Here is a 27,678-nt window from a genome sequence, read left to right on the forward strand (position 1 = left end):
CTGTTGTCTCTATGCAATCCATTCCTTGCTTTATGGAAAACAGGGGGACCACAGGGACCAGTCCTAAGCACCACAGCCTTCCAGCATGCTGTGTGCATACACAGGCTTCTGATTTACAAGCCACATGTGGAAAATATACAGGCAACACCCGCCCTGAACCACACAATTATTTCATTGTAAGGCACGCTGGTGACCCCTGCATGTAAAAGGTACCCCAGGACGTTCATAAATTTCATGCTCTGGGTCTGTGAAAGCAAATGGTTGTGTCAGTGGTGACTCATCTTTCATGTGTGTTATGTGCACAGGAGGAATGATAACAGGCAGGTATTGCAGACTTCTCCAGCCAGGTGAGATTTGGTGTTATGTAAAGGGTGCTTTGTAGTGTGTCCATCTGAAGTGTGGGCAGCCCAGGCTGAGGCCTGCGTTGTGTCTGCTGAGAGGCTTTGTGGAACTGTTCTGGTTGGAAAAGCCCTCTAAGACCAGCGAGTCCAACCATCAACCTGACACCACCATGGCCACTAAAACACGTTCCAAAGTGCCATGTCCACACATTTCTTGACCATCTCCAGGGATGGTGACTCCACCACCTCCCTGGGCAGCCTGTTCCAATCCCTGACGACTCCTGCAGGAAGGAAATTGTTCCTGATCTCCGAACCTTTCCTGGCACAATTTCTGGCTGTATCATAGTGTCAGTCAGGGTTGGAAGGGACTACAAGGATCAGCTAGTTCCAACCCCCCTGCCATGGGCAGGGATACCCCACACTAGATCAGGCTGGCCAGAGCCTCAGCCAGCCTGGGCTTAAACACCTCCAGGGACGGGGCCTCAACCACCTCCCTGGACAACCCATTCCAGGGCTTCACCACTCCCATGGGGAAGAACTTCCTCCTCATATCTAGCCTGAACCTCCTCACCTCCAGCTTCATTCCATTCCCCCTAGTCCTATCACTACCTGAGATCCTGAGAAGTCCCTCCCCAGCCTTCTTGTAGGCCCCCTTCAGATACTGGAAGGCCACAATTATCTCTTCTCCAAACTGAACAGCCCCAATTTCCTCTCCTGTCACTCCATACTAGGGCAAAGAGACTAACCCCCACCTGATTCCAACCTCCTTTCAGGGAGTTGTAGAGAGCAGTGAGGTTTCCCTTCACCCTTCTCTTCTCTGGACTAAACAACCTCAGTTCCCTCAGTTGCTCCTCAATTCAGCAGCACTTTTAAAAGCAAATGAGGTTTAGGCAATATCTTGTGAATTCTAGATGTTGGTTTCTGTGAGACTTGTGCTTTCAAACCCTGTGGTGAGTGAAGAAAGTTTGTCCTCTGTCAAGAGCACTGTGGTGCAGTTTATGGTGGTGTGCTGTGGGGCTGTTTTTAAAGTTATAATTTTCCCCTGCCCTCAAAGTGCATGGCCATGAAGATTTTTGATCACTGTGGTTTATGCCAGTGTATCTATGCCCATATTTAGAGGGCTGGAGCAGCTCCCCTGCAGGCACAGGCTGAGACAGGTGGGGATGTTCAGCCTAGAGAAGAGAAGGCTCCAGGCAGACCTTAGAGCAGCCTTCTAGTACCTGAAGGAGGCTCCAAGAAAGCTGGGGAGGGCTTGTAGTGACAGGATGAGAAGGAATGGATTGAAGCTTGAGGAGGTTAGAGGTAGACTGGAGATTAGGAAGAGATTCTTTACAGTGAGGGTGGTGAGACATTGGCACAGGTTGCCCAGGGACGTCATGGATGCCCCCTGCCTGGAGCTGTTCAGGCTGGACAGGGCCTTGAGCAACCTGGGCTAGTGGAAGGTGTCCTTGCTGGTTGCAGGGTGGTTGGAACTAGATGACCTTTAATGTCCCTTCAAATCTGAGCCATGCTATGATCTGTGATGTCTGTGCCTATATGTAGATGCTTATCAATATCTGTAGGCTGGGGGGGGCAAGAGGATTGGAGGAGACTCTTTTCAGGACAAGAAGCAATGGGAGCAAAAGAAGCCATCTCCAAGGAGCTGGAGTTCTGTGGCCACTACAGTTTTGGGACCAATGACTGTGTGTTTAGGTTTGGGGTTTTTTATAGCGTGGTAAAATGATCTATTAAGGCAAAATAATACTTTTATAGAGCACTGAACAAGCCCCTCAATTGGAAATGAAAGGTCTTAGAACTCCAATGAAATTTCATTTTAATTTAATAAAGTAGTAGGTTGCCAGCTGAGCAGTTGGGTTCAGTCATAGGTACTTATTACCATTTTCATCCTAACATTTAGGCTAAGTAATTACCTTCATGTTTGAAAGCCAAAGATTAATTTGTTTTGCAACAGAAATTCTAATTGATCCTTACTGCACGATTCCTAGCCAGATAGCGTTGGGCTTCATGGGTTTATCTCCTTTCCAAGGTGGTTGCCCATCTTGCCTGTCATACTGAGTCTTTGTGCAAGCAAGGTCAGCTCCTGCCAATTACACAATTTACATACATTGGCATCTAAGTTGAATTAGGGCCCGAGAGTATATCCTCTGTCTCGCCAGGCTAGCTATAAAAGGCAAATCTTGTCAAAGGCTTCATCAACCTTAGAGCTCTTTGTTTTGTTCCTAAACCCTATAATTAGTGGTTTCTTGAAACTGGATTTGCTTCTTCCCAGAGCTGAGGGAGATGCAGAGTAATTTTGAAATACAGCCTCTAAACATGGTCTGGCTACTAACTTTGCTAAGTAAAAAGAGTTTTAGATGTCTGGGCATCGAGCTGCCTTAGAATTGGCTTTGTTTCTTTAATACTCTTCTCTTTTGATTTGGTTTTTTTTTCCCTCTCTTTTCTTTCTTATGTCTCATATTGGAAAAATATGAAGCATTTTCTTTTCCCTGTTAATACCCTCTTAGGGCATGGCAAAGTTAATACTTTGCTTGCATCTGGAGGCTCTGGTGGTGTCTTAGGCTCTTTGTAGTTCAAGATAAATTACATTTGTGATTATCATCAACCCCTCAGAAATGCAAATTGGTAAGCAAATAACAGGAAAGATTATCAAGCCTGTAATTAGCAAATAACAATTTTTCCAGTCTAGATAAACCAGATTTATCTCTCAGGTATTCTAGCTGCATTTTTGAAGTGTTCTCAGCCCAGCTTAAGAGAGTGTGAAGACGGAAGCACCAGCAAGCTGTGAATGGCAAGGTACTACTGAGAAATGAGAAATACCTTTGGTAAACCTGACTCCCTAGACTGCTGTTCAGTTTGAGTAGCAGTCAAAGAGTGAGGGCAAGATAAATCGGGTGCCATTGAACACCTCTCAAATACAAATGGATCTCACCTTGTAAAACTTGAAAGCCCTCACCTGCTTCATTGCCTGTGCTGCCCTGCAGCCTTTGGTGGTTGTGAAATAGCTGGGTAGAAGGATCAGTGGAACGTGTGCTCTGTCTGCCCCTGCTCTCCACTCATTAAGACACTTAACCCACACTTTCAGCTTTGAAACAACCAGGAGTTTCAGCTTTTGTGGCTTGGTGAGAGAACAGAAAGCAAGCAAAGGTATGCCTGAGTCCTGGGTCAGCATGATTTGCTGGTGGACGAGAAGCTCAACGTGAGCTCTCAGTGTGCACTTGCAGCCCAGAAAGCCAATCAGATCCCAGGCTGCATCAAGAGAAGTGTGGCCAGCAGGGCAAGGGAGGTGATCCTCCCCCTCTACTCAGCTCTGGTGAGACCCCACCTGGAGTACTGCCTCCAGTTCTGGAGCCCCTATTACAAGAAGGATCTGGATATGCTGGAAGGTGTCCAGAGAAGGGCCACAAGGATGATCAGAGGGCTGGAGCACCTCTCCTGTGAGGACAGACTGAAGGAGTTGGGGCTGTTCAGTCTGCAGAAGAGAAGGCTCCGAGGTGACCTAACTGTGGCCTTCCAGTATCTGAAGGGAGCCTACAAGAAGTCTGGGGAGGGACTTCTCAGGATCTCAGGTAGTGATAGGACTAGGGGGAATGGAATGAAGCTGGAGGTGGGGAGATTCAGGCTGGATGTGAGGAGGAGGTTCTTCACCTTGAGAGTGGTGAAGCCCTGGAATGCATTGTCCAGGGAGGTGGTTGAGACCCCACCCCTGATGGTGTTTAAGCCCAGGCTGGATGAGGCTCTGGCCAGGCTGATCTAGTGTGGGGTGTCCCTGTCCATGGCAGGGGGGTTGGAACTAGATGATCCTTGTGGTCCCTTCCAACCCTGACTGATTCTATGATACTATGATCGCACTGATGGGAGCGAAGCGGCCTGCTTCCTAAATTGCCAACTGCTCTTTTCTGGAGACAAGAAGGACCTGCTGGAGCAGCAGTTAATGCCAGAGGCTACTTTCTGTGCCCTTTATGTTTTACCCAGAGAGCTAAATGTGGCTGTTGCCAAAAAACCCACCCAACAAACTACCCGATCCAAGTGCGCTGTGCAGTGAAGGCATGCCTGTGCCCGGCCTTTCTCCGTGTCTTGTTTGTCCTCTTGCTCCTTCCTCAATTCCTTCATGGGAATGGTCTGTGATACACTAGAATGGGGCATTTAGCTTTCTGAGGGTGATGGGGGGACAACTGGAAACTAGACAGGGCATTCTTGCTGGTGAGGGCAGGCTTTAATTGTATAATCATAGAATTGTTTTGGTTGGAAAAGACTTTTGAGGTCACTGACCTTATCTGACTTTACCACATCTGGTGCTAAACCACGTTCGTGAGCACATTAACTGAAATGGGTTTGAGTTGTTAAATGTCTTGGAGTGTTTTGATTTAGTGTGAAATGGTTGATTCTGAATTGCCACCAATTAACAAGTAAGTGGTCTGCATTTTTCATTTACTTTTTTAATGATGTGCCTTTGAACATCTCTATGTCCTTAAAGTGAGCAATAAGAACTGCTTCCAGCTCCCAGTCCAGACAAGCCTTTACCATCCATTCCTGGGTCCTAGAAGACCTTGCAACCCCTAGTTGTTCTTGGGCTGATTCTCTCTGGTTTTGGTTTCCCTGGCAACTGTGTTCTTATCAGTCCAGTAGGGAACTGAAACCGCTGGCTTGGTCCTTCAGGGAACAGACAGCTTGGAAACTGGAGTTACCTCACAGCCTGTGAGTGTGGATGCAGAGAGGTACACATGTGCAGACAGAAACAGGTTTCCTGACTGGATATTACGGCAGGATTGCATAAGTTAGAGTGCAAGAATGAAAGGGAACACAAATGATTGTGCTACAACTTACTGTCAGCTGTAAGTCTGATATTTTGATCTTGAGGAACTCCACTGATAACAAAACCATCTTTTATAGAATCATGGTTCTGCTTTGGGTGGGAGGAAACCTTTAAGAGCATCAGGTCCGAGCATTAACCCCGCACTGCTAGATCACCATTAAACCGTGTTCCTCAGCACCAATACAGAATACACAATACAGAATTAACCAGGTTGGAAAAGACCTTTGAGATCATCAAGTCCAACCTATCACCCAACACCATCTAATCAACTCACCCGTGGCACCGAGTGCCTCATCCAGGCTGGTTTTGTCCAGCAGGAAGAAGGAGACAAAGGAAGAGCAAGGAGGGGAACAATCTGCTCTATAATGGCTGGCATGGTGTTATAACCTTTAGCTAGTAAAGGACAGGTAAAACAAGAGGCACACACTGGCTTTAGTTCAGAGGTGCTCTGCCTGGTGGAGCTTTTTGCTTTTTAAGGCTGTGAAGGGGAGAAGGTGGCTTGATGTGATTTAAAATTCATTTGGAATGTCTCTTTATGCTTGGAAAAAAGAGATCTGGAAGAATGTGTGTTTAGCTATGTTCTGCTCACTGGTGTGGTCGTGGTTACTTAATGCTTTGTTAAAAGTCTATGAAGTTGGTAGGGTTTGTGATACCTAACTCAGCAACAAGTTGGGCTCTGTGTTGTTTGGTGTGGCTCTCAGGAGCACAGCTGCTGAGGTAGGTGCTTGCTGGAAACATCAGATGTCCTTTTCCTTATGCATCTCAACTTCCTACACGTTGAACACATTGTAACTGTATTTTCTTATTGTATCTAAAGGTATTTAAATCAAACACTTCCTCTTGCTTAAAAGAGGAGTTTTGTTTACTTCCCCCCTCCCTGTGAAACGTGTTCTGATGGAATAATAAAACTCAAGGTGCAGCAGCTCTGCAGTTGTGTGGGGAGGGAAAGAAAAAGCCTCATTTTTTTCCTTCAGGCACATCGCCACCTAGCAGCCCTTCACTAAAATGTGCTCCTTCTTTTGGTTAAAAAAGGTCAAACCTGGGGCAGAGTATTCTTGCTGTACTCCTCCACCTCCTCCTTTGAGAGTATTGAGCTGATAGGTGGTGTATCACAAATGCCTGTCTGCCCTCAGGACCTGCAGCAGATGTGTCCATTCAAAAATGGAATGATACAAAACCATTTGGGATTTAGGAACAAGTTCTTTACCATGAGGATAGTAGAACACTGGAACAGGCTGCCCAGAGAGGTAGTTGGGGCCCCATCCCTGGTGAGGCTTGACAGGGCTCTGAGCAGCCTGATCTAGTTGAGGATTCCCTGCTTACTGGACTTGATGCCCTTTGGAGGTCCCCTCCAACCCAGACCATTCCATGATTCTAAAATAGGTCACTGTATCAATGTAGAGAAATAGAATAGGGAGAGATTTCAGTCATGTCCAAGAGAGTGGCTTGCACATTGTTCTTCTATGGTGTTGATTCTTGGCCAGCATCATACATCTTCCCACTGAAAGATGTTTTGTGGCAGAGAGTTAGACCAAGCTAGTAAAACTGCACCAAACCCATTTTCTCAGGCTCTACAGTGCTGCTGCCCAAGGGAGCTGGCACCCATGGGAGAGCAGAGTAAGGAGAGGCAAAGGGGAACTGGTGAGAGAGGCTGAAGATGGGCTGGGTTAAGGATAGCAAGGAGACGGGAGAGAAACGGATGATTCCTCCCTGGCATCTTGCTTGGAAGGACTTGGGGGTGTCAGTTGATGGAAAAACTCTCATCCTAAGCTGGCAGTGGTCACTGGCAGCCCAGCAGGCAGTTGTGTGCTGGACTGCATCCAAAGCAGTGAGAGCAGCAGGACAGGGAGGGCATTCTGCCCCGCTGCTCTCCTGAGACCCCACCTGGAGCACTGTGTCCAGTTCTGGTGCCCCCAACACAAGAAGGACATGAAACTGTTGGAGTGGGTCCAGAGAGGAGGTGAGAAAGATGATCAAGGGGCTGGAGCACCTCTCCTATGGGGACAGGCTGAGAGAATTGAGGCTCTTCAGCCTGGAGAAGAGAAGGGTCTGGGGAGACCTTAGAGCAGCCTTCCAGTACCTAAAGGGGGCTACAGGAGAGTTGCAGAGGAACTTTTGACAAGGGCTGGAAGTCATAGGACAAGGGGCAATGGCTTTGAGCTGGAAGAGGGGAGACTGAGACTGGAGGTGACAAAGAAATTCTTTACAGTGGGGGTGGTGAGACACTGGAACAGATGGCTCAGGGAGGTTGTGGATACTCCCTCACTGGAGATGTTCAAGGCCAGGTTGGACAAGGCCTTGAACAACCTGCTGTAGTGTGAGGTGTCCCTGCCCATGGTGGGAGGCTGGAACTGGCTGATCTTTTAGGTCCCTTCCAAGCCAAACCTTTCTATGAATCTGTGTCTAGGTGCTGTATAAACCATGTGAAGTCTTTCCTGTCAAATCTGATATTACGGACTCGATTCATTAAAGATTTGCCGCTTCCTCCCACAGAATTTCAAGTAGAAAAACAACACCTGATTATTGTAAGGATTCATTTTTATCTTGGGCCCTGTTACTGCTCAGTAAGCCAGGACTACTCATTTTTATAGTGCAAAAGTTTTCTCAGCAGTTAGGAAGCAGCGATCCAATCACCTACCACGCTCTCAACATGCACTGTAACTTCTTGTAAAGGTAGGTTTCTTGAGCACTGTGGATCTGAAGCACACTCAGTTCCCTTCAGCTTCTGCACCAGTGCTTTAGTTGTGGCTGATGTTTGCTTTCAGAGTGACTCTCTTGACTGCTCTTCTTTGGTCTGCATTGCAGAGCAGTCTCAGCCATAAGCTAGATTCTGTTTTGATGAAAAGAAGCTGAAAGAGGTGCAGCAAGAGTGACCCAGTGCCCAGGGACATTGGTCCACCTGACCACAGATCAGCCAGCTTAGGGGAAACACATGGAGCTGTTTGAGGCCACAGCATCAGTTGCTTCACCCTATTCTTGTAAGAGTACTGCTGTATTCTCCAAGAGGGAGAGTGGTGATGTTTTCTTACTGTGAGAATTCATAGACTCCCAGACTGGTTTGGGGTGGAAGGGACCTTTAAAGCTCATCTAGTCCAAACTCCCTGCAGCAGTTGGAGACAAGCAGCACAGAATTTTGTCCAGCTCCACCCCAGTGCAGGCATGAGCTGCCAAAGTACATATTTAGCCTCTTGGTTTTGATAGTGGTGATTTACCTATGCTTTAGAACCACCTCTATTTTAATTATTATTTATTTTCTTCTAGTTTGCTTTGCTTGCCTCAGAATACCTCTGTGATAAGACATTCTTGGGTGAAGACCTGATGTTTTTTGCTGAATCAGAAGATCAGCAAGGAGTTGAACTGTCTCATCTTCTGCATGGGCTAATTAGAATCACATCTGAGAGGGAATCTAGTAAATGTAAACAGATGAGGTCTGTGTGTCGGGAAGGAAGGGACAGGCTCTGCTCACTTGTGCCCTGGGATAGGACAAGGGGCAATGGATGCAAACTACAGCACAGGAAGTTCCACCTCAACATGAGGAAGAACTTCTTCACTGTAAGGGTCCCAGAGCCCTGGAACAAGCTCCCCAGAGAGGTTGTGGAGTCTCCTTCTCTGGAGATTTTCAAGGCCTGTCTGGATGCATTGTTGTGTGACCCATGCTGGATTCTATGATCCTGCACTGGCAGGGGGGTTGAAGACCTCCAGAGGTCCCTTCCAACCCTTAACATCCTGTGATCTGATCTCCTATGTGACACAAGTCTAAGCGCAAGGTGGCTCGGAAGGACGCCTGTGGCTGTTGAGCTGCCTCTAGAGGATGCTGTTGTGTTAGAAGTGCAGCGTTTGAAGCTCTCCGTGCATAGATACGGGCATTTAGCTGCTCTGCAGAAGGAAAGCGTGAGCAGTCAGTCCTACCGGAGCTACTCCAGCTCATACGAAGCACAGATACTACAGCACATAACTGTGTTTGTAATTATCAGCCTGTAGAAGAACAGAGAGAACTAACAAAGGTCCTGAGGTGATCATTCCCTTCTCCCAAGGAACAAGTGATAGGGGAAGAGGAAACACCTTTCCTCAAAAAGGTGGAGTCCCCATCTCTGGAGGGGTTTCAAAGCTGTGTAGATGTGGTGCTGAGGGACACGGTTTAGTGGTGACCTGGCAGTGCTGGGCTAATGGTTGGACTCGATGTTCTTAGAATCATTTTGGTTGGAAAAGATGTTTATGTCAAGTGTGTTGTTCTGTGTATGTTGCACTCTGCTGCAGTGATTATTGATTCCAGTTGAGTAGCAGGTACCTCAGACTGGTGAAGTGTGTTACAACAGCAGCTTGAGTCAAGCTGTTGGGAATTCTTTGCTGTCAGAAACAGAGTATTTCACACTGGTCGTGCCAGTATTTAAGGTTAACATCTGCTAGACTTGAATTTGTTGCTAATTTCCCTTTCAAAGAAAGGTTTTGCAATGCTCAAGATCTATTTGCATTGATAACTCCACCCTGTTCTTTCACTAAGCATTGCCTTACTTTCAGGGTAGAGGTTTTGAGTTGGAAATTCATCAAGCTCCCCATGTTTGGTACCAGTTCATTATTATTTAATGTCAAGCATCCAGGTTCAACACACAACATTTGGCAAGCATTAATCACAGTGTATAACATACTGCTGAAAGCCATTCACATCACAAAGCAATCATTACTGTCTTAAAAGCTGCACACCAGTAGTTACTGGTCTAATAAAGCCTTAACTTCTCTATTAGTGTCTAGACAGCACTCCTGAGCAGTGGTTTGTAGACCATACCCAACCTTGCTCTTCCAAACAACTTGAAGAAACATGTATCTTTGAATATAGAGGAATTTTTATTGCACTTGGAACTACAGTCCTTTTGTTGCAACTATAATCCTTTTGTGTGGCTAACACACTTTGTGCAAACCCTGTCTTGTAGAGCACTGCTCTGAAGAAGTTGAGGGTATTCTTTTTTCTTCCATGTCACCTGTACATCCCACAAAAACTGAAGTATTTTAAGCTGGAGAAAAATATTTCTCTCTGCTTATCCTTCCCAGGCATCCTTCAGGGTGTGTTGTATCAATGTGAAGTCAGGGATGCTCTCTCTATTAAACTGTACAGCTCAGAAGTATTTTCCCCCAAAAGCTTTGCCACACTTCAGCATGAAACACAATTTTCTTCCTTAAGAAACATCCTTCTCTTGCTGATGTTGTAAGTTTGGATTTTTATTGCAGTTTCTATCTTAAAGGGCTAAGATTTCCCTTGACTAGATGGCTGGTTTAATCTGAAGCGTAGGTGTTGGCTGTCTTTGAGTATGCAGGATGTGAGCTGTTGTCTAAACCTTCTGATCTCCCTGCTCAAAACCCATCGTGCTCTTCTCTATCCACAACATTCCTCTTTCTAGAAAATGCTATGCACAGCTTTGGTCTGGAGATGTCTGGTTGCAGCTTTTGTGGTAACAAATCCTGGGAGGCAAAAACCCAACTGCAGTCTCTTTTTAATGAAGTCCTACCCAGCAGATGTGCTGTTACCCGGAGTCAGGTACTCGTGAGACACTAACGTGCTGTAAAACCGTAAAGATTGATAGGACACTTCCAATTAGGAGAGTGGCCTTGTTGCATACAAATAATCAACCAAAGGTTTCTTGACCTTCACTTTCCCAGCAGTGCAGAATCCCTTTTAGGTGGTATGTTCCTGCTGTATTGAATTCAGCACTGTTGGTGGACATTCTCTGTCAGCTGAAGTGCAAGGACAGGACTACCTTTGTGTCTGAGGTGAGGAGGAGCCTTATTTGGGTTCTAGTGAGTCTTCCTTGAGGATGAATTTCTTATTCCTATTTGTCAGCCTGAAATTTAACTAACTTACCTCATCTGACTGAAATCTGCAGAGCATTCAGTCACTTTCAAAATGCCTTGACAAAATGAGTTGCCTCTGTAGTGGACGAGCCTCCCCTTTGCTAACAGAGGGGAAAGTTCTCAAGGTGGAAATGAGAGTTTGTTATTAGTTTCCCCTGATGCTCTGCTCTTGTGGAATTAAAATTCTCCATCCCAGAAAGGAAGGACTGACTTGTGTTACAAGGCAAGAAGGGCAGAGAGATTAGGATTCCATTAGCTTTTTAAATTTTGCCTGAGTCCACACTTACCCAGTAGTTATTTTTCTGTTGAATCAGACTTCAGGTGCTGATCAGGTGCAGGAAATGCAAATTGATACCCATTAGGTTAGCACATGCTTTTATACCCATGGAGATGTTCTGCCCTCCTAGGATGATTCATACACATCTGTATGAGCGGCTAGAGTCTTTGTGATGGAGACTGTGACTGCAGAAGGACAGACCACATCCTGAGATGAGAGCAACAGCTGTAAGAATCTCCATCACTGGTGTCACTTCAACTGGGGCTTTAGCAGCTGTTAAAAATCCAGAACACAGAACATTTAACTGCTGGTAGGCCTTTAAAAACAATCAGATGTACAAGTGTCCTGGCTGAATTGTAGTTTTGTGTGTGTGAGTACCAGGTACCTGTTTGTATGCACACAGGTGTACCCAGTGTGCTTCATTTCTTTCATCATCGTTATCATACCAGAGCTGCTGTGCTGTTCCTGTAAAACGGCATTGTTTTTCACTGCAGCAGTACTGGGATATGCCTGAGGCCGTGCTAGGAAATTAAGTAAACGTTTAAGAGAGGGAATTAATTTTAAACAGATGGGTTTAGCTCAGTTCTGCCCAGCAGCCTGACCAGAAAGCTGCTCTCATAGTCAGCTCCTACCCTGTGCCCAAAGGAGGCCCCTCGGCTCCCCGGGCTGCTCTTGCCTTCCCCCACCTCCTCCTCCTCCTTACCTTGGGCAGTGCCCCGCTGCTCCCTCGCCAGGAGCCGGCGCCGCTCGGGCTCCTCAGCCCGAGCTCCCCTCTGCTCAGGCCCTGCCACTCGGAGCCCCTCCTCTACAGGCCCCCTCTTCCCAAGACCTCTGCTCCCCCAGGCTCCTCTCCAGACTCCTCTCCATCGCAGGCCCTGCTGCTTGGACCCCCTCTCCGTGGGCTCCCCTTTGCCCCAGGCCCCTCTCTGCGGGCCCCTCTCTTTCCAAGGCTCTCTTCCGCCCCAGGTCCCTCACTCCGGACCCCTCTCCTTTCCGGGCACGCCGCTGCCCCAGGCCGCGCCGCACGGGCCCCGGGCTCTCTCTATGCCCAGGCCCCGCCAGGCGGGCCGCCGCCGCCCCTTCCTTTGCAGCGGCGGGAGCATTGGGAGGCTGATGTTGTGCAGCAAACATCCCTGACATCCGCGGAGCCCGGGGCTGACGGGGCATGCGCGGCCCCCCCCGCCCCAGCCGGGGAAGCGGCTGACATCGGAGCCATACCAGGCATAGCCGGCATGTCAGCGCAGGGAGCTCGCAGCGGGCTGTGAGCGCCGCCAGCGTGCCTTTGTCCCAGGAAACTTCCCTCCTCGCCGTTTTATTACCTTCCCCCCCCCCCCCCCCCCAACCTTTCTTTTTAAAAACATTCTCCCTTTTTACCTTTTTTTTTTTTTTTTCTTTTTTTAAATTGGAAAAAGACTTGAAAATTTCTAGACAGGCTTCTTTGTGCTGAAGGACACAGTAAAGTGTAGTTTCGCGAAGTTTGGAAGGGCGAGCGTGCGCGCGTGTGTGCTTCGATCGCTCCAGCTCTCCTCTCTACGCTCTGCTGCGGTGAGCCGAAGGCTGGGCCTTGTGCTGGGGAAGTTTGGGAAGCCGGGAGAGCCCTCGGCACCCTCTGCTCGGCCTCCTCCTCTCCCCTGAACTCGGGCGAACGCAGGCGAGCGGGTCTCTGCTGCTAGCCCGATAAATGCTGTTTATGAAGATGGACCTGTTGAACTACCAGTACTTGGACAAGATGAACAACAATATCGGCATTCTGTGCTATGAAGGTAACGCTTTCCTTCCACCGGGCGCCCTTGCTCCGATTTATTTTGTTTGTAAGCCTGAAGTTTTCCTCTGGGGAGGGGATCCGTGGGGTGGGTGGTGGGATGCTTTGCAGTGTGTGCTTAATTAAAGCTTTGTTCAAGGGGAGGGATTTGTTTTATTTTCGTTGAATTTGCCTGCCTCTTTTTTATTTTTTTTCTTTTCTTTCTTCCCCAAAGACTTAATTTAATGTTACTGTTGCTTTTTGTTAAAGAAGAGGCCGTGCAAGAGGCCGTGTTGGTTGTGTGGCAGGTAGAGTTTTTTGTTCCCCGTTTCAGGCGCTGTAGAAGCGGTGGGGTGGGTGTGAGCTTTACCGCACCTTCCCATTCGAGACCCAGGCTGGCAGTGGGCACAGCGGTGCTCACAGCCGAGATCCAGCCTGGCAGCTCTCACTGGAGACCCTGCAGAAGAGAGCGGGGCTGGCGGGGCCCATTGTCCGGCCACCCCTGCCCCGTGCAGCAGAGCCCGGGGCTGGCCATGGCCGCCACCCCCTGTGCCCCTCTGCCCAGGAACCGCCCCACGCTCCCGGCCCCTGGGGACAGCGTTACACAACTCCAGCGGGGAAAAACGGAGGGGGTTTTGCCCCTCTTTGCTGGATCTGAACTTCACTTCTGTCGCTTTCAGCCGATGTAGGCTGGCGCTCGCTCTCCATATTGCCCGCACTAGTAATGCTGGTTGGAAGCTGCCCGAGGTAGCAGGGTGAAATCACTTTCTTAACACAGTGGAGTTTTACCTACGTGCAGTTTGCAGAAGTGGTTATGGCCTGGCTGGGGCTGGAAAGAGGCACCACTGAGCTAACTCAGCTTGGCAGTGGGGCTCTGCGTGCTGCAGCCACACACAGGCCTTGCAGAAATCTTTCTTCTGATTCAGCAGGAACGTTTTCCATGTCCGTTTGGAAAATAAACTTGCTGTAGTTGTCAGGGAAGTAAACCGTCAGGAGGATACTTAGGACTCAAAGCTATCTATTCATACTCTTCAGAAAAAGGCTGAGCCAGAAGGCAGGGAGCTGAACCTCACTTGGAAAATGTACCATCTTTTCTGTCATCAAACCAGCCCAGCCACGTTTCTTTCCTTCAGGAAGTGGAGGAGCTCCCTGTAGAGCTGTTAATATCACTGATTCACTTCCCTCCCCTTCTTCTTTCTTTCTTTCCCGCACAAATATGTATGTATTTTCTCCAGTAAAGCTGGTGGGTTGTTTTTTTTTTGTTGTTTGTTTGCTTGTTTTTAAGATCTGTGCTGAATAACATAGAGCTGGGATTCAGCAGAGTTGAATTTTCCAAGCTTTCTTAATACTCTTTCTTCATTACAGCAAGAAAAGTAGTTCAAACAAACCCAAAATGAAACAAATTAAAAAAACCAAACAGAAAAAAACACAACCCCAAATCACCAACCAACAAAAAAACCCAGGCTGCAGGCTCCTTTAACTCTTTCCTTGCTTTTCTTGCTCTCTGTAGTGACCAGTCCTTTCTTTTGGGAGCAATTAACAACTTCTGATATAAAGACCATGAAGTCTTGCAGAAAATTCTTACATGGTACATGTTCCTCAGTCCTTTGTTGACTGGGGCAGAAAAACTGTAGTTTGGGCTCATTAGTTCAATTCATTATAATTATACCTAATATCTGTGGAAGATTCTTTCCAGCTCCCTTTGTGTTTTTTGTTTTGTTTGTTGTTGTTTTTTTTTTCTTTCCCTCTCGCTCTTTTTCTCCAGTAATTATTTAACCAGTTCTTTAATAGTTCAAGAGCTTAAGGAAGAGACCCTACTGTAGCAGTCTTTGTTTAGCTGAAACATCTGTTGCTGTTTTCCTTATTCTGGAAGTTAACATTTTTAACGCTAAAATAAACACACACAAAAGGAAGAGAAGCAAAGCGAAACTTCGGGGGTGTTTATAGCGGGGTGTTTATATCCCCCGTGGTTTCAAAAGGATAAACACTGGCCACATCTGCACTGAGCTCCAAGGGTGTTGTACAGATGCCCACAGATCTTCCATGCCTCTGCCGTCCTATTTATTTTATCAGCGAGTTGTGGCAGCAGTTGATGGGCCTTGCCTTTTCAAAGGCACTGCTGGGCTGGGGGAGTGGCTGTGTGGACACAACAGAGTGCCCCTTTCAAACTCAATTAATTAGGATTTGTCGAAGGGCATACTTGAACTGCTATAAATAGAAGCCTTCCTGAAAAAGTACTTTTGCAGATGCAGGCTAAGATACAAACCCATAGTATGGCATTACAATAGGTCTGAAATGTCAGAGGGAAAAAAATTAAGGCCCTATATGCCACAGGAAATCGAATCATAGAATCATTAAGGTCGAAAAAGACCTCAGAGATCATCAAGTCCAACCTGTCACCCAACTCCTCATGGCCAATTAAACCATGGCACCAAGTGCCACATCCAGTCCTTTTCTGAACACCTCCAGGGATGGTGACCCCTCCACCTCCCTGGGCAGCACACTCCAATGGCCAGCTACTCATTCTGGGAAGAACTTTCTCCTCACCTCCAGCCCAAACCTCCCCTGGCACAGCCTGAGACTGTGTCCTCCTGTTCTGGTGCTGGTTGCCTGGGAGAAGAGACCAACCCCCACCCGGCTACAACCTCCCTTCAGGGAGCTGCAGACAGCAAGAAGGTCTCCCCTGAGCCTCCTCCTCTCCAAAATAGTTCCTTAACCACTTTATATTCTCCCTTGAAACACTTCTGAGATAACTTTTATGCTGTGACATTGGCATTTTATGAGGTTTGCTCGTGTTTTTGATCTTTCACCTCTGGCACAAGCCACTGGGACTGTGTGCCACTGACTTGTACCTGCAGCCTATGGGTAAGAGATGGATTGGTACATAGGAAATGGGAAGAGTTCCTCCATCCTGTGTGTTTGGCAGCCCTTTAGTTCCACATGGAGCACAAGAATGTAATTTGCATCCCGAGACAAGTCCTGCTTTTTCTTGCTCAGCAGGAGTTACAGATAGCTATGTGTTATCTGCTAACACCAGCACTTGGTTAGTTGTCCTTGGCTGGTAGGTGCAGGAAACCTCAACCATGTCTTAATCTGTTCCTCACTAGTGTCATTCATGATCGCACTCTAGCGGGCGTGGGAACGCTTACTGACAGTGTGCTGTTGGATTCTGATGAATAAAACTTATTTCTGGGTTGGGCCTGCTCTGCAGAGGTTGAGGGGAAGAGAGCAGAATGGTGACTGATAGAGATGGACCCTGCTTTATGGAGAGAAGAGTGGCCTTTTGTTGAGGTTGTGGGTGAGGAGAGGGGAGCTCTAGAAGTTCTCCCATTATTCGTTAAGAGGTAATCGTTTGTTGCAGGTTTGGCTGACCACTGTGTACTATGGAACCTTAGCTGAAGTTGACTCTTCTCTCAATCATGAGAATGTTTTAAATTGTTTGTTTATTGTGAGGGTGGTGTGACACTGGCATGGGTTGTCCAGAGAGGTTGTGGAGTCTCCATTTGTGGAGGTAATCCCCAGCTGGATATAGCTCTGAACGACCCGTCCTAGTTACGCCTGATTGTGAGCAGGAGATTTGGGCTAGATGATGTCCAGAGGTGCGTTTTGGCCTCAGCACTCTGTGTGATGGAAAGCTCTGCACACTCATATAATTAAACCAGCCACAGCCAGCAAGAGGATTACAACCAGAGATGATGTAAGAGGGGTTTTGAAAGAGGGTCTATAACTTTGAACCGTAGAACAAAGCCATTTCCTTTCCTTGAGGTTGTTTTACAGTGATAATTTGTGTCCCTTTGAGTGTTCTATTAATCTAATTACTGGCTTTGAGCTCCTCTTGATTCCCCATGGTAATTTCATCTCTTGATTGATGCTTTTGGAAGAAAATCTTAAGTTTAACTGCATGGTGGGGTGTTTTTTTAACAAGTTGCATAAAAAAAGACCATTGAGTTTTCCCTCTCTCTCCCTGCTGAAAGAAAGATTTTTCAAATCATTCAAATGGGAATGTGTAGTCTTCACCAGTGGGAAAGTGGCAGTTGCATTAGCAGAGATGAACCATTTCAAGCAATTTGCTGTAAAATGTTTGGTGCAATGAGAGAAGAAGAAATAATTCGAGAATTGTTGACTCAGCATCTGGATGCTGATTTTTAACACAAATACATCTGATCTCCTTCTGCTAAACATTCGCTGCCAGTTACTAACAATGGCCAGTTTAATGAGTAGTGCTTTCATATCATTGTTTTCTTCCTAATGAGCTCAGGGACATCACAACACTCTTGGGAAGCTCTTGTCCTCAGGAGGTGCAAAGGCCACCAAACAGAACCATTCTGTCCCAGCCTGGCATTGCCAGCGCATGGTATCAAATGTCAGGCACTTGATCTGGGCATGCATTCAGAGGTGGGACATCTGCATCTTGTTTTGCAATGGAAACTCACTGAACTTGAGCTGAATATTCTTTCTTGTGTGTGAGGTAATGGCAGGAGGGCTGAGAGTGAAAGCAAATCACAGGTGATTGCACCCTTGAACTAGTGCAGGAGGGGCAGCCCAGTGAGTTTTGGCTCCTTGTTTCCCATGGAATATGTATGAGAAGGTGCAGTCTCCAAGCAGATCTGCTTAGTTGGATTGTTTATCTGAGGGAGCATACAGCTGGTGGTGTGTTGGAAGGCAGATTTCTGTCTTACTTCCTCTCTCTCCTGTTTTCTAATGCTTTGTGTTATTGCTGCATTCTCAGGGCTTGAACTGCTGTGCTGGGAAAGGTATAAAGAAATGCAATGAGATGCTAAGCAGTCCCCCAGGCACGTTATGAGACTTGGAACACTCAGCAGAGTTATCCAGAGTTCTCTGGACAGTCCAGAAGACTGGATTTATTTATTTTTTAATGAAGAAAATTGGATCCAGATTTATGGAAAACCACCCCCTTTTGGTTTCAGGACAGCTTACATTAGTTAGTGGCACATTACATAATTATTTCCCTGACTTCCTGTAACAATGAAGCGTTAGTTGGCTGCAGCACTGAGCTTGCACAGCTCTTGTGTCTTCTTGGGGCACTGCAAGGCATTTGGAATATGTGTGCACCTTCCCAGACAGGCCACTGTTTGATACCAGATGAGCAGCCTGAAACAGATTCTGCTAACCTCATTTGCTTTTTCATGCAGTGCAGAGTGTTTTCTTACCTCCTAAAGAAGAGTTTCCATCAGCTCTCTTTGCTGACTTTGCATTTTACTCTGGGTTTCTACCATCAGTTTCTCCTATTAGCTCCCAAGTTTGGTTTCTAAATATATAAAATGACTTTAACACTATTCTTCTGTGAGGAGTTAGTGGAAGAATAAATGGGATAAAAAAAAATCTGCTTCACGGTGAATTAAGTGTTCTTACTTGTAATGCAGTGTAAAACTTCTGTTCAAAGTCATGTAAATTGAGATGCACCTATAGAACATTCCCCATTTCTGGGTCATTCTGTGGGGTTTGCTTTTGCAATGTCTTTTATCTTCAGGAAATAACAAAGAGCTCCAACTTCACAGTTGGGCTTTTCTTACTCATTTCCTCCTAGCACAAAGTTGGGAATATCCTTTTCAGTCCTGACATCAAAATTCAGTTTATTTTCCTCATCCATCAAAGGCAGGAGAGATTTAGGTCATACTTAAGCACTTTTTCTCTCTGGAGTTGTGTTGTTTCCCTCACCCCTGATGCTAGTTCAGCATTTGTGCTGAGAACTCAAACAAGGAAGTTAAAAGCACCACTATAACGGTGAGTTGCCCACAGCTTTCAATAGATAAGACAGGAGGCAGAGAGTTTTTGGGTTTCTTTTCCCTTTCTTTTTTTCTCCCTGGGATAAAAGGTGTTAATGAGCAATTTGCTTAAAGGCTGTAACTTGTTACTCACAAGTCAAATTTGTTACAGTGCCAGGTCTCTTTGGATATAAATCCAGGGATTTTAGGAGACATTGAAAAAAGCTCAAATTGCTCCAGAGTCTGAACAATGCTCTGCATTGTATGGAGAGCTGTTGGAGGGGGGAAAAAATACAGCTTCAACAACAGCCTTCATTGTGCAACATCTAAAATTATGAATGAAAAAGTTCATCCATATGTATTGGGTTTGCCTTTTTTAAGTATCTGCTTTGCATGAAAATAGATGTCTATTAATTTCTTCTTGTGGATTAATACAGATGGGCCTTTATGTTTGATTTTGGCTGAATAGGCTACAGAGTTTTTAACATGCTGCACGCAGCCAGCGTGCCAAGCAATTTAGCCAAGTTGTTTACACTAACAGTAATCCAGCAGGACAGAGCCTATAATTTTTCACTGATAATAGCATGAGGTAGTGATGGACACAAGTTTCTGGAGGAGCCTTGACAAAAATGGCATTATACTTTTTCCAGTGGTAAAGAATCCTGAGTGGTTTTGGGCTGCATTTCTTTTTTCCTTTCCCCTTAAATCCAGCCAATTCTTTTAATTTCCCCCTCCCCTCTCTGGTGCAGCTTGTATCATCTCCCTGAAAATGACTTTACAAAGGAGCACGGATGGATTGCTGGACACACAGGGTCATTGTTTCCCTTTCAGGAAAAGCCATGCAAGACTCTGCTGTCTGCCAAGGCTGGGAGGGTGGGGGGCAGTAGCATGCACACACCACGAGTGCCACCATGCACAGTTTTGATTTCCTGGGGGCAGGTTTCCCTTGGTGCTCATCTAACAGCTTCTCTTGGTTTGAAGGGTGAGCTGACATTCCCATGCCTGTCTCTGCAAGTTGGTGTAATGGTGCATGTAGCTTGGTGTGAGTACTGGCATGTGTCTTAGAGGCTTGGTGGGATGGGAAGAGAGGCCGTGGATCATCCTGCATAAGTGTGGTTTGAGCTGGCAGTTAAGCTCTTAATTAGAATTAGCTTTACGGATGGATGGAGTTGGAAGAGTTTTATTTTTTATATCAGTACTAGTTTGGCACTGATTCTAAAGTAGGGCAAGCTTGGAGTGTATTACTTGTAAGGAATGAGCTCCACACAATTTTTTCTTGCTTAACCTTGGTGAAGCTGCACCAGGGGAAGTTTAGGCAGGAGGTGAGGAGAAAGTTCTTCACTGAGTGAGTTGTTCGCCATTGGAATGTGCTGCCCAGGGAGGTGGTGGAGTCACTGCCCCTGGAGGTGTTCAAGAGGGGATTGGATGTGGCACTTGGTGCCATGGTTTAGTCATGAGGTCTGTGACAGGTTGGACTTGCTGATCTTTGAGGTCTCTTCCAACCTTGGTGATACTGTGAAAGTTGAAGTGATGGTGTTCCTGGGACCACAGCACTGATTCTAACCTAAGAAAAAGTAACCCAGAGCCTTCAGTGAGGTGGTTCCTCCATCACAGATCTATAGCTACTTAGTGTTAATAGGAAAGTCAATCCTGAAAATCTCAAGTCGAAGTAACACCAGTGTGGGGGACAAAAATGTCAAACAAGGTTAGAATGTTTCCTTTACCCAAGTTTCATGGCACTGTTTGGGATGGGATTTTTCAAGTAGCACTCTTTGTCCTGCTTCTGTCCTTGTGTTGCTGTTAGTGTTCGGTGCAAGAACTTGTTAAATGCTGCAGCTCATGGTGGAGTCCAACCTTTCCCTCCAACAACCTGACACTCTACATTTCATTTTGTCTTTGGAGGAAGAGGTCATCCCAAATGAGTTGTACATGGATAAAGGTGGATAATTTTAGGGCTGAAGGAGGAAGAAGGAAAGTGTGCCCTTAGCAGGGAAGTGCCATCTTACTTCTCAGCAACTCCACAGTTCCTGACTTTGTATCATACACAGAATCACAGAATTGTCAGGGTTGGAAGGAACCTCAAGGATCATCCAGTTCCAACCCCCCTGCCATGGGCAGGAGCACTTTGCACTAGATCAGGTTGCCCAGAGCTCCATCCAGCCTGGCCTTAAAAACATACAGGGATGAGGCTTCCACCACCTCCCTGGGCAACACTGTTTCAGTGTCTCACCACCCTCATGGGGAAGAACTTCTTCTTAATATGAAGAACTTCATCCTAAATCTTCCCTCCTCCAGCTTGGATCCATTCCCCCCAGTCCTATCACTACCCAACACCGCCAAAAGTCCCTGACCAGCTTTCTTGCAGGCCCCCTTCAGATACTGGAAAGTCTCCTTGGAGCCTTCTCTTCTCCAAACTGAACAACCCCAACCAACTCTCAGTCTGTCCTCACAGGAGAGGAGCTCCAGCCCTCTGATCATCCTTGTGGCCCTTCTCTGGACACATCCCAGCATGTCCAGGTCTTTCTTGTAATAGGGGTTCCAGAACACGCTGTTACAGAAGTCTCTCTTCCATTATTTTAGGGCATGTTCTTTCTCACTCCTCATCATTTTGGAGTGCTCCTTGTCAGCTGTGAGAATCAAGCCATTGTAGTGTGTAACTTTCCTCCTATTTGTCCAAACGTTGCTAGCAGGTTCCAGGAAATATATTTGCTCTCCCAGGAAAAGTTTGGAACCAGTTGTGTTTAAAAAGCAGTAGTTTTTCCTGGAAACCCATTTGACAGGGCAGGCATGGAAACCACTCAGCATTACACCTCCCTGAGTTTGCAAGACTCTGTATTTATTCCTCAGCATGCAGAAATAGAGGTTTGGGTTTGTTTTTTTCTGCCTTTAAACAAGGGTTGTAGTTAGAAGCAAGAGGCATTTAGTAGATGAGCCTGTAGTTATGTGTTTTTTTTGCCCAGGATGGGAACAGCACTGCTGTTTGGGAATATAAGCTCATATAAAATCTTTGTTAGATCTTACTTTAACAAAGAAGAAAATCAATGAACAGCAGCTTGGCAACAGCCTTTGGTAGTTACCACCTCCAAAGTGCCCAGCCCAGCAATCTTCGGTGTGAGAAGAGTGAAAACCAAAGCTGCTAAGTAGCTCTGCTGGAACAAGCGGTGTCCTTTGTGGAATGTTTCCTTGGTTTGGTCTGAAGCACTCTGGTTGGTGTTGGTGGTGTTATGACTTCCAGTTTTGTGAGTTGATTGTTAGTGTGTCTCACTTCTGAAAGTCAGTTTTAGGTATTTGTGACATGAGCAGCTTTGGACCCTTTCAGAGCAGGGTCTTTCAGAACATTCTCGTTTGCTGGCTCCAGATTGCTCAGTTGGAGTTGATTTCTCTTCACTGCTACCTTTAATTAAATGGCCACAAGGAAAAATCAAAGTGGTCCTGTGAAAAAGGGGCGGTCTCCATGAATTTAAAGTCTCTGGGAAGACCAGTAAATGCCGTGGGAGCTGGCCAAGGAAAATAAGACTATTTAGTTGTTCTGTTTATATTCTTTGGAAAGTAATCTGTTCTAAAGCAGGAGCTCTACAAAAAGTACTCAGCACGGGGGGGGGGGGGGGGGAAGTTGACATAATTATGGCACCTCTTTTGCAGTGGTTTTTACACAGAACACATTAGCTGAAGATAAGGTGAGGGAAATGCTGCATGACTCATACAGGACAAGTTTGAACTGGGCCAGTTTCTTGGCTTTAGTATAAATATTTATGGCATTGAAGGGGATTTTTTTTTTTTAAATTCTTCTTTTAAAAAAGAAAAAATCTGCTTCCTTCTGCTCTGGATCTTTTAGATGTCCTCCTCAGACATCTGGTGTGCATTGCTGCTTGTTTAACCCCCACCCTTCACTTCTCGTGCTGTGGCATCTCGGCGAGCTAGCGCAGTGGCTCGGTGGTTGGCGTCAATGAAATCTCGCCCAGCCAGCTGGGAGAATGCTGACGTGCACACTTTTCCTGCTGAATGCTCCAAAGCCAGGGGCTACAGCTAAAGAGGTGAACACTTTGCTCTTCTCTTGCTGTAGGCATCACACTGAGCTCTTTACCCAACATGTCAAAAATAGCCATTTCAGCATTAGCAATCGCGTTTCAAGATCCTCGGTTATTTTCTCTTAGAAAAAGCCTCTTTTGTCACCGTTATGTAATCCATGTGCCTCACTTAGCTCATCAGCAGTGAAAAAATGAAGTTTTCTTCTTTGAGAGATCCTTTAAACTCCTAATTTCTAAGCCTGTAGCTGCTTTGGAGGTACATTGTGCTCACCACAACAGCTTCTGTGGAGGTACTGATTTTCCTCTGTAGCACAGTAAATTGAACACTACCCTGTGTGGTTCCTTGTGTTTCTCCAGCTTGGAACACAAGCCCTATGAGGAGAGGCTGAGGGAGCTGGGGCTGCTTAGCCTGGAGAAGAGGAGACTCAGGGGTGACCTTATTGCTGTCTACAACTACCTGAAGGGGGGTTGTAGACATGCAGAGGTTGGTCTCTTCTCCCAGGCAACCAGCACCAGAACAAGAGGACACAGTCTCAGGCTGTGCCAGGGGAGGTTCAGGCTGGAGGTCAGGAGGAAGTTTTACAGAGAGAGAGTGATTGCCCATTGGAATGGGCTGCCTGGGGAGGTGGTGAAGTCACCATCATTGGAGGTGTTCTGGAGGAAACTTGACAGGGTGCTTGGTGCCATGGGTTAGTTGATTAGGTGGTGTTGGATGATAGGTTGGACACGATGATCTTGGAGGTCTCTTCCAACCTGGTTTATTCTATTCCATGAGTCCATTTAGAAGCAGGTATGAAAACAAACATTGTAAGACTCATTATAAAACATACATTTTAATCCTCTCTACACAATCCTAATCCTCAAAAGCCTCTGAATTCAACCTCCAGCAACTGCCATGAAATAGGTAGTTACCCTTATTTACAGAGTGGGGAAAGGGAGCTGTAGTTGGTTGACTTCACTCAAGCTGGGAATGAAGCAGCAGTCAAAGTTGTAACGTTTTGCTGTAGTTGCAGTCTGTGAGGAAGCAACATGGTTGTTACCTCTTTGTTTTGAGAAGTGCAAATAAAAATTGCAGTTAATCAGCTAAGCAGATTAAACCCCTGAAATTTGGACTGCTGATACCTGGACTAGATCCTTTCTTTCAGGTCCGAAGTTGTGGAAGGATCAGGAGCTTTGGGACTAAAATCTCATGGGACTGTGGTTCATCTGTAGTGGACCCCTTCTAAACTGAGCTGATAAAATCTGTTTTGGTGGAAATAGTTGAGGCTTTTTTTAGCTGATCCAAGGAGTGAGCTCTTACAGAGAAGAGTGAGATGGAAGAATTTGAAGTTCTTTACACCACGGGACCTCTGCACATCTGTTGTTTTGAGGCTTGTTGAGCTGCTTAGGAAGAATGTGCCCAGAAGATGAGTTGGGATAAGAAACTCAAATTCAACAGCAGGCCAACTGTGGTCATGCAATGCCCAGCTTGGCAACAGGCCAGCTGATAACCTGGTTACTGACCTAAAGCAATGCTTCCAAACCTTCTTAATTAATGCAGCATCTCACTGCCCATGGATTAGCTGTTTGGTTCCATTACAAACTCCCTGGTGGTATCTCGTAGAGTGCTCAGTTGTGGGGTGGAACATCATTACTGTGTGATGGGAGATAAAGATCTGCAGAAATGTGTAAGATGTACATTATGCATGCAAAATGGGGAAGGATTTAACAGGTAATTAACTGGGGACTGATAGTAATGTAGTGAGAGATGAAATTTCTGGACCCTGTGGAGCTGCTATCTTGTGTATGGTGGGACACAGGCATACAGCTGACACTTTCTGTTACTTTTGTTCTCTGAACTCACCTGTTCTTCCCTGTCTTTGTCTGTGTGTGTGTGTGTTTTGTCAGGAATTAGTTGTTTCTGTACCTTTGAATTAAACAAGGAACCTGGACTTAAGATAATGCAAAGGGAGCTTCAGCTAAAGAGTAGTGAGTATAGGAAGAGGAAGATGAGCCCTAACTTGGGTACTGCTCACCCATTCCAATCCTGCAACTGTCAGGATAGCTTCAAAAATAGGAATTTCTGCTTGTTCCTTGCTTTTCCAAGAGTTCTGGAAAGCTTGCCCTCAGTGCCCAGAAAACTGTGAGAAAGGCTGTCCAGGCAGCCTTCTTGGTAGCAAACACAGTCCCTGCCTTGGCTCCCCCTTGGAGACAACATTTATTTTAAGTGACCCTGCAACTTGGCCCCATAAACCACTCTCCTTGTGAAATAAACAGTCCAGCAATGATTGAGACAGGACTTCCATCTATCTCTAAGCACCCTAGGGTTGTCTCCCTTTTATCTCTCTGAATCTGACAGTCTCCATCAATCCCAGTCACTGTGGCGTGGTGCTGACTGTTGGCGTGGGTAGGGACGTTCACTCACATCCATTATCTTCAGCTCATTTGAAGAGGAAATAATATCCCCTGGCACCAGGATTTTCACATCTGAATCTTCTAATGGAACCACAGTTTTCAAGCTCTTGCCCAGAGAGGCATTGGAGGCCCCATCCCTGGAGACATCCAAGGTCATACTGAGCAACCTGATCTATTTGGGGTTGGACAGGATGACTTTGAGGGTCCCTTTCAACCTGATGCATTCAGTGGTAGTATTTTGCATTTTTTTTTGGTGAATATTTCTCTATACCAGCATTTATCCTGGAACAATTATGTGGCATCCTTTGCTCTACATCTTACAAACCACACTGTCCTCTGGGCTGTTTTAGAAGATGAAGCTTTCACAAGCTTTTGGTTATTAAAGCACTACATGTGAGCAGTATCTAAGGAGGACTCTTGCATTGTGTCTCAGAATAACACACAGGCAGTGGGTTGAGGATCTGTATTGTCCAACCTTCTTGTGCTTATGATGAGCTTGAGTTCAGCCTCTTCTTCTGGCTGGGTCATATCTCAGCCTGCTGCCATCAGTTGCAGTAAACCCCTGCACGTAGGAATTGGCAGGCTGGCACGTCCTCCTCATTTCTGATGTAAATAGCACGATCAAAAGGCTATCTTGTTTTCCTCTGAATGGCTCATCTAGCTTGCCTTGGATTCAGAGTCCTTGACTGTCCTGCACAGTTGTGATGCTCTCTTGCATCCCCTCTGTAGAAGGGATTTTGGAGCCTGTTCTGAAGGACAAAGAGATTCTGTTCTTTACAATGGATTCTTTGTGGGAGATGGGTTGGGGATTGTTCTGGCTCTGTGGATTAGAGTCTTCAATATTCTGTCCAGCTTGGTTTGAAGGGGCTCTGTGTTCCTTAAACCCATGAGTCCAACTCAGACAGGCTGCAATCAAGTAGCAGAAAACCAAACCTGACGTGGAAGTTTTTCCTGTGTTCACCAGGCCAAATATAATTTGCTCAGCTAACGTCAGTTTAGGAAGAAATGATTGTGCTGGTGACCCAAAAGCGGCAGCAGCTCCTAGTTGTGTGTGTCCATGGGCATGGGATGGTGAAGGCTTTGCCTCCAATCCCTTCTCCTCCAGCCCTGTGGCAACACCTTCTGCTCTTTACTTGGCTGTGTGCCATATGGGGAAGATAGAGTAGCCAAGAATTCTTTTGGTATCCAGAGGAGGCCACAAAGATGATCAGAAAGCTGGATCACCTCTCCAGTGAAGACAGGCTGAGAGAGTTCTTCAGCCCGGAGAAAAGAAGGCTCCAGGCAGAACTTAAAGCAGCCTTCCAGGATTTGAAGGGGACTACAGAGAGCTGGAGGGGGACTTTTGAGAAAGGCCTGGAGAGCAGAAAGGGTGATGGCTTGAAACTGGAAAAAGCTGGATTTAGATTAGGCATTAGGAAGAAATTCTCACCCCATGAGGGTGGTGAGGTGCTGGAACAGGTTGCCCAGAGAGTATGTGGAAGCTCCAAACCTGGAAGTGTTCAAAGCCAGGTTGCATGGGGCCTTGAGCAAGCTGGTTTAGGAGGATGTGTCTGTGCCCATAGCAGGGATAATCTTTCAGGTCCTTTCTCACCCAAACCATTCTGTGATTTTATGATTCTCTTCTTTTTAGGGCTTCTTTTGGGTTGTTTTTGATTTACTGTTTTGAGGTCACTTAGACTCCTAACAGGAGTTCAGTCAGGGATCTTAGCCCTCAGCTTTGCAGGATCTGCACACCGTGCAGTGACCCTGCTGCCTGCTTTCCCAAGTCCAGCTCAAAGGGAGCCACTCCTGTGTGCATATCTCTTACTCACATTCTAGATACATTTGCTTCTGTGTTTGTATTTTAACAACACAAAAATGCCCTCTCTCAAGGGCCTTCTACCCTCCAGGTAGGAAATGGGGGGAAGGGAGGAGATAAAATGAAAATAGGAGAAACATTGTTTGAAAGTGTCAGATTTTGTCTCTCTCTTAGAAAGCTTGTTTTTATTGGTGCTCTGAATTTTCCTGTGTGTAGCAAAGGAGGATAATGTGAGAAAAGGCATTCAGAGCATGTTTATAGTAAGTTACAATCAATCCTTGCAGCACAGCTAAAAATAATCTCCAGTTTGGCTTAAGTGGAAGATATTTTCCTAGCACTTTTTGCTTCAAATCCTCAGGAAAGCATGCAACTGATTGGCTTCAATTTTCATATGACTCTCTTACAAGTAAATATCTCCAAATTAATGTTTTAAGTATGGTTGCCATAGAACATTGAGACACTCTGCTCATACCCACAAGGGGAATTGATCACTCAGTCTAGACTTCAGTGTGTCACAGTATCACAGAATCACCAAGGTTGGAAGAGACCTCAAAGGTCATCAAGTCCAACCTGTCACCACAGACCTCATGACTAAACCACATCCAATCCCCTCTTGAACACCTCCAGGGATGGTGACTCCACCACCTCCCTGGGCAGCACATTCCAGTGGCCAATGACTCTCTCAATGAAGAACTTTCTCCTCGCCTCAAGCCTAA

General features: G+C 46.2%; 1 protein-coding gene across 3 annotated transcripts in view; it reads left to right on the forward strand.

The window, feature by feature from the left end:
• The window catches only part of VGLL4 (vestigial like family member 4), a 109,167-nt gene that overhangs the window by 45,053 nt on the left and 36,436 nt on the right, over positions 1 to 27,678 (forward strand). The window contains exon 1 of one of the 3 annotated variants that reach the window (XM_068162680.1): positions 12,475 to 13,038. The exons of the other annotated variants lie outside the window; for them this stretch is intronic. Coding sequence (XP_068018781.1) covers positions 12,957 to 13,038 — 82 coding nt within the window. The 5' untranslated portion in view covers positions 12,475 to 12,956. Of the gene's footprint in view, positions 1 to 12,474; positions 13,039 to 27,678 lie in introns of those variants that run through there. 3 annotated transcript variants of the gene reach the window in all.

This window comes from Melanerpes formicivorus, unplaced genomic scaffold, assembly GCF_026170545.1.
Source record: "Melanerpes formicivorus ecotype bairdi unplaced genomic scaffold, bMelFor1.0.p_v2 SCAF_66, whole genome shotgun sequence".
Taxonomy (NCBI): Eukaryota; Metazoa; Chordata; class Aves; order Piciformes; family Picidae; genus Melanerpes; species Melanerpes formicivorus.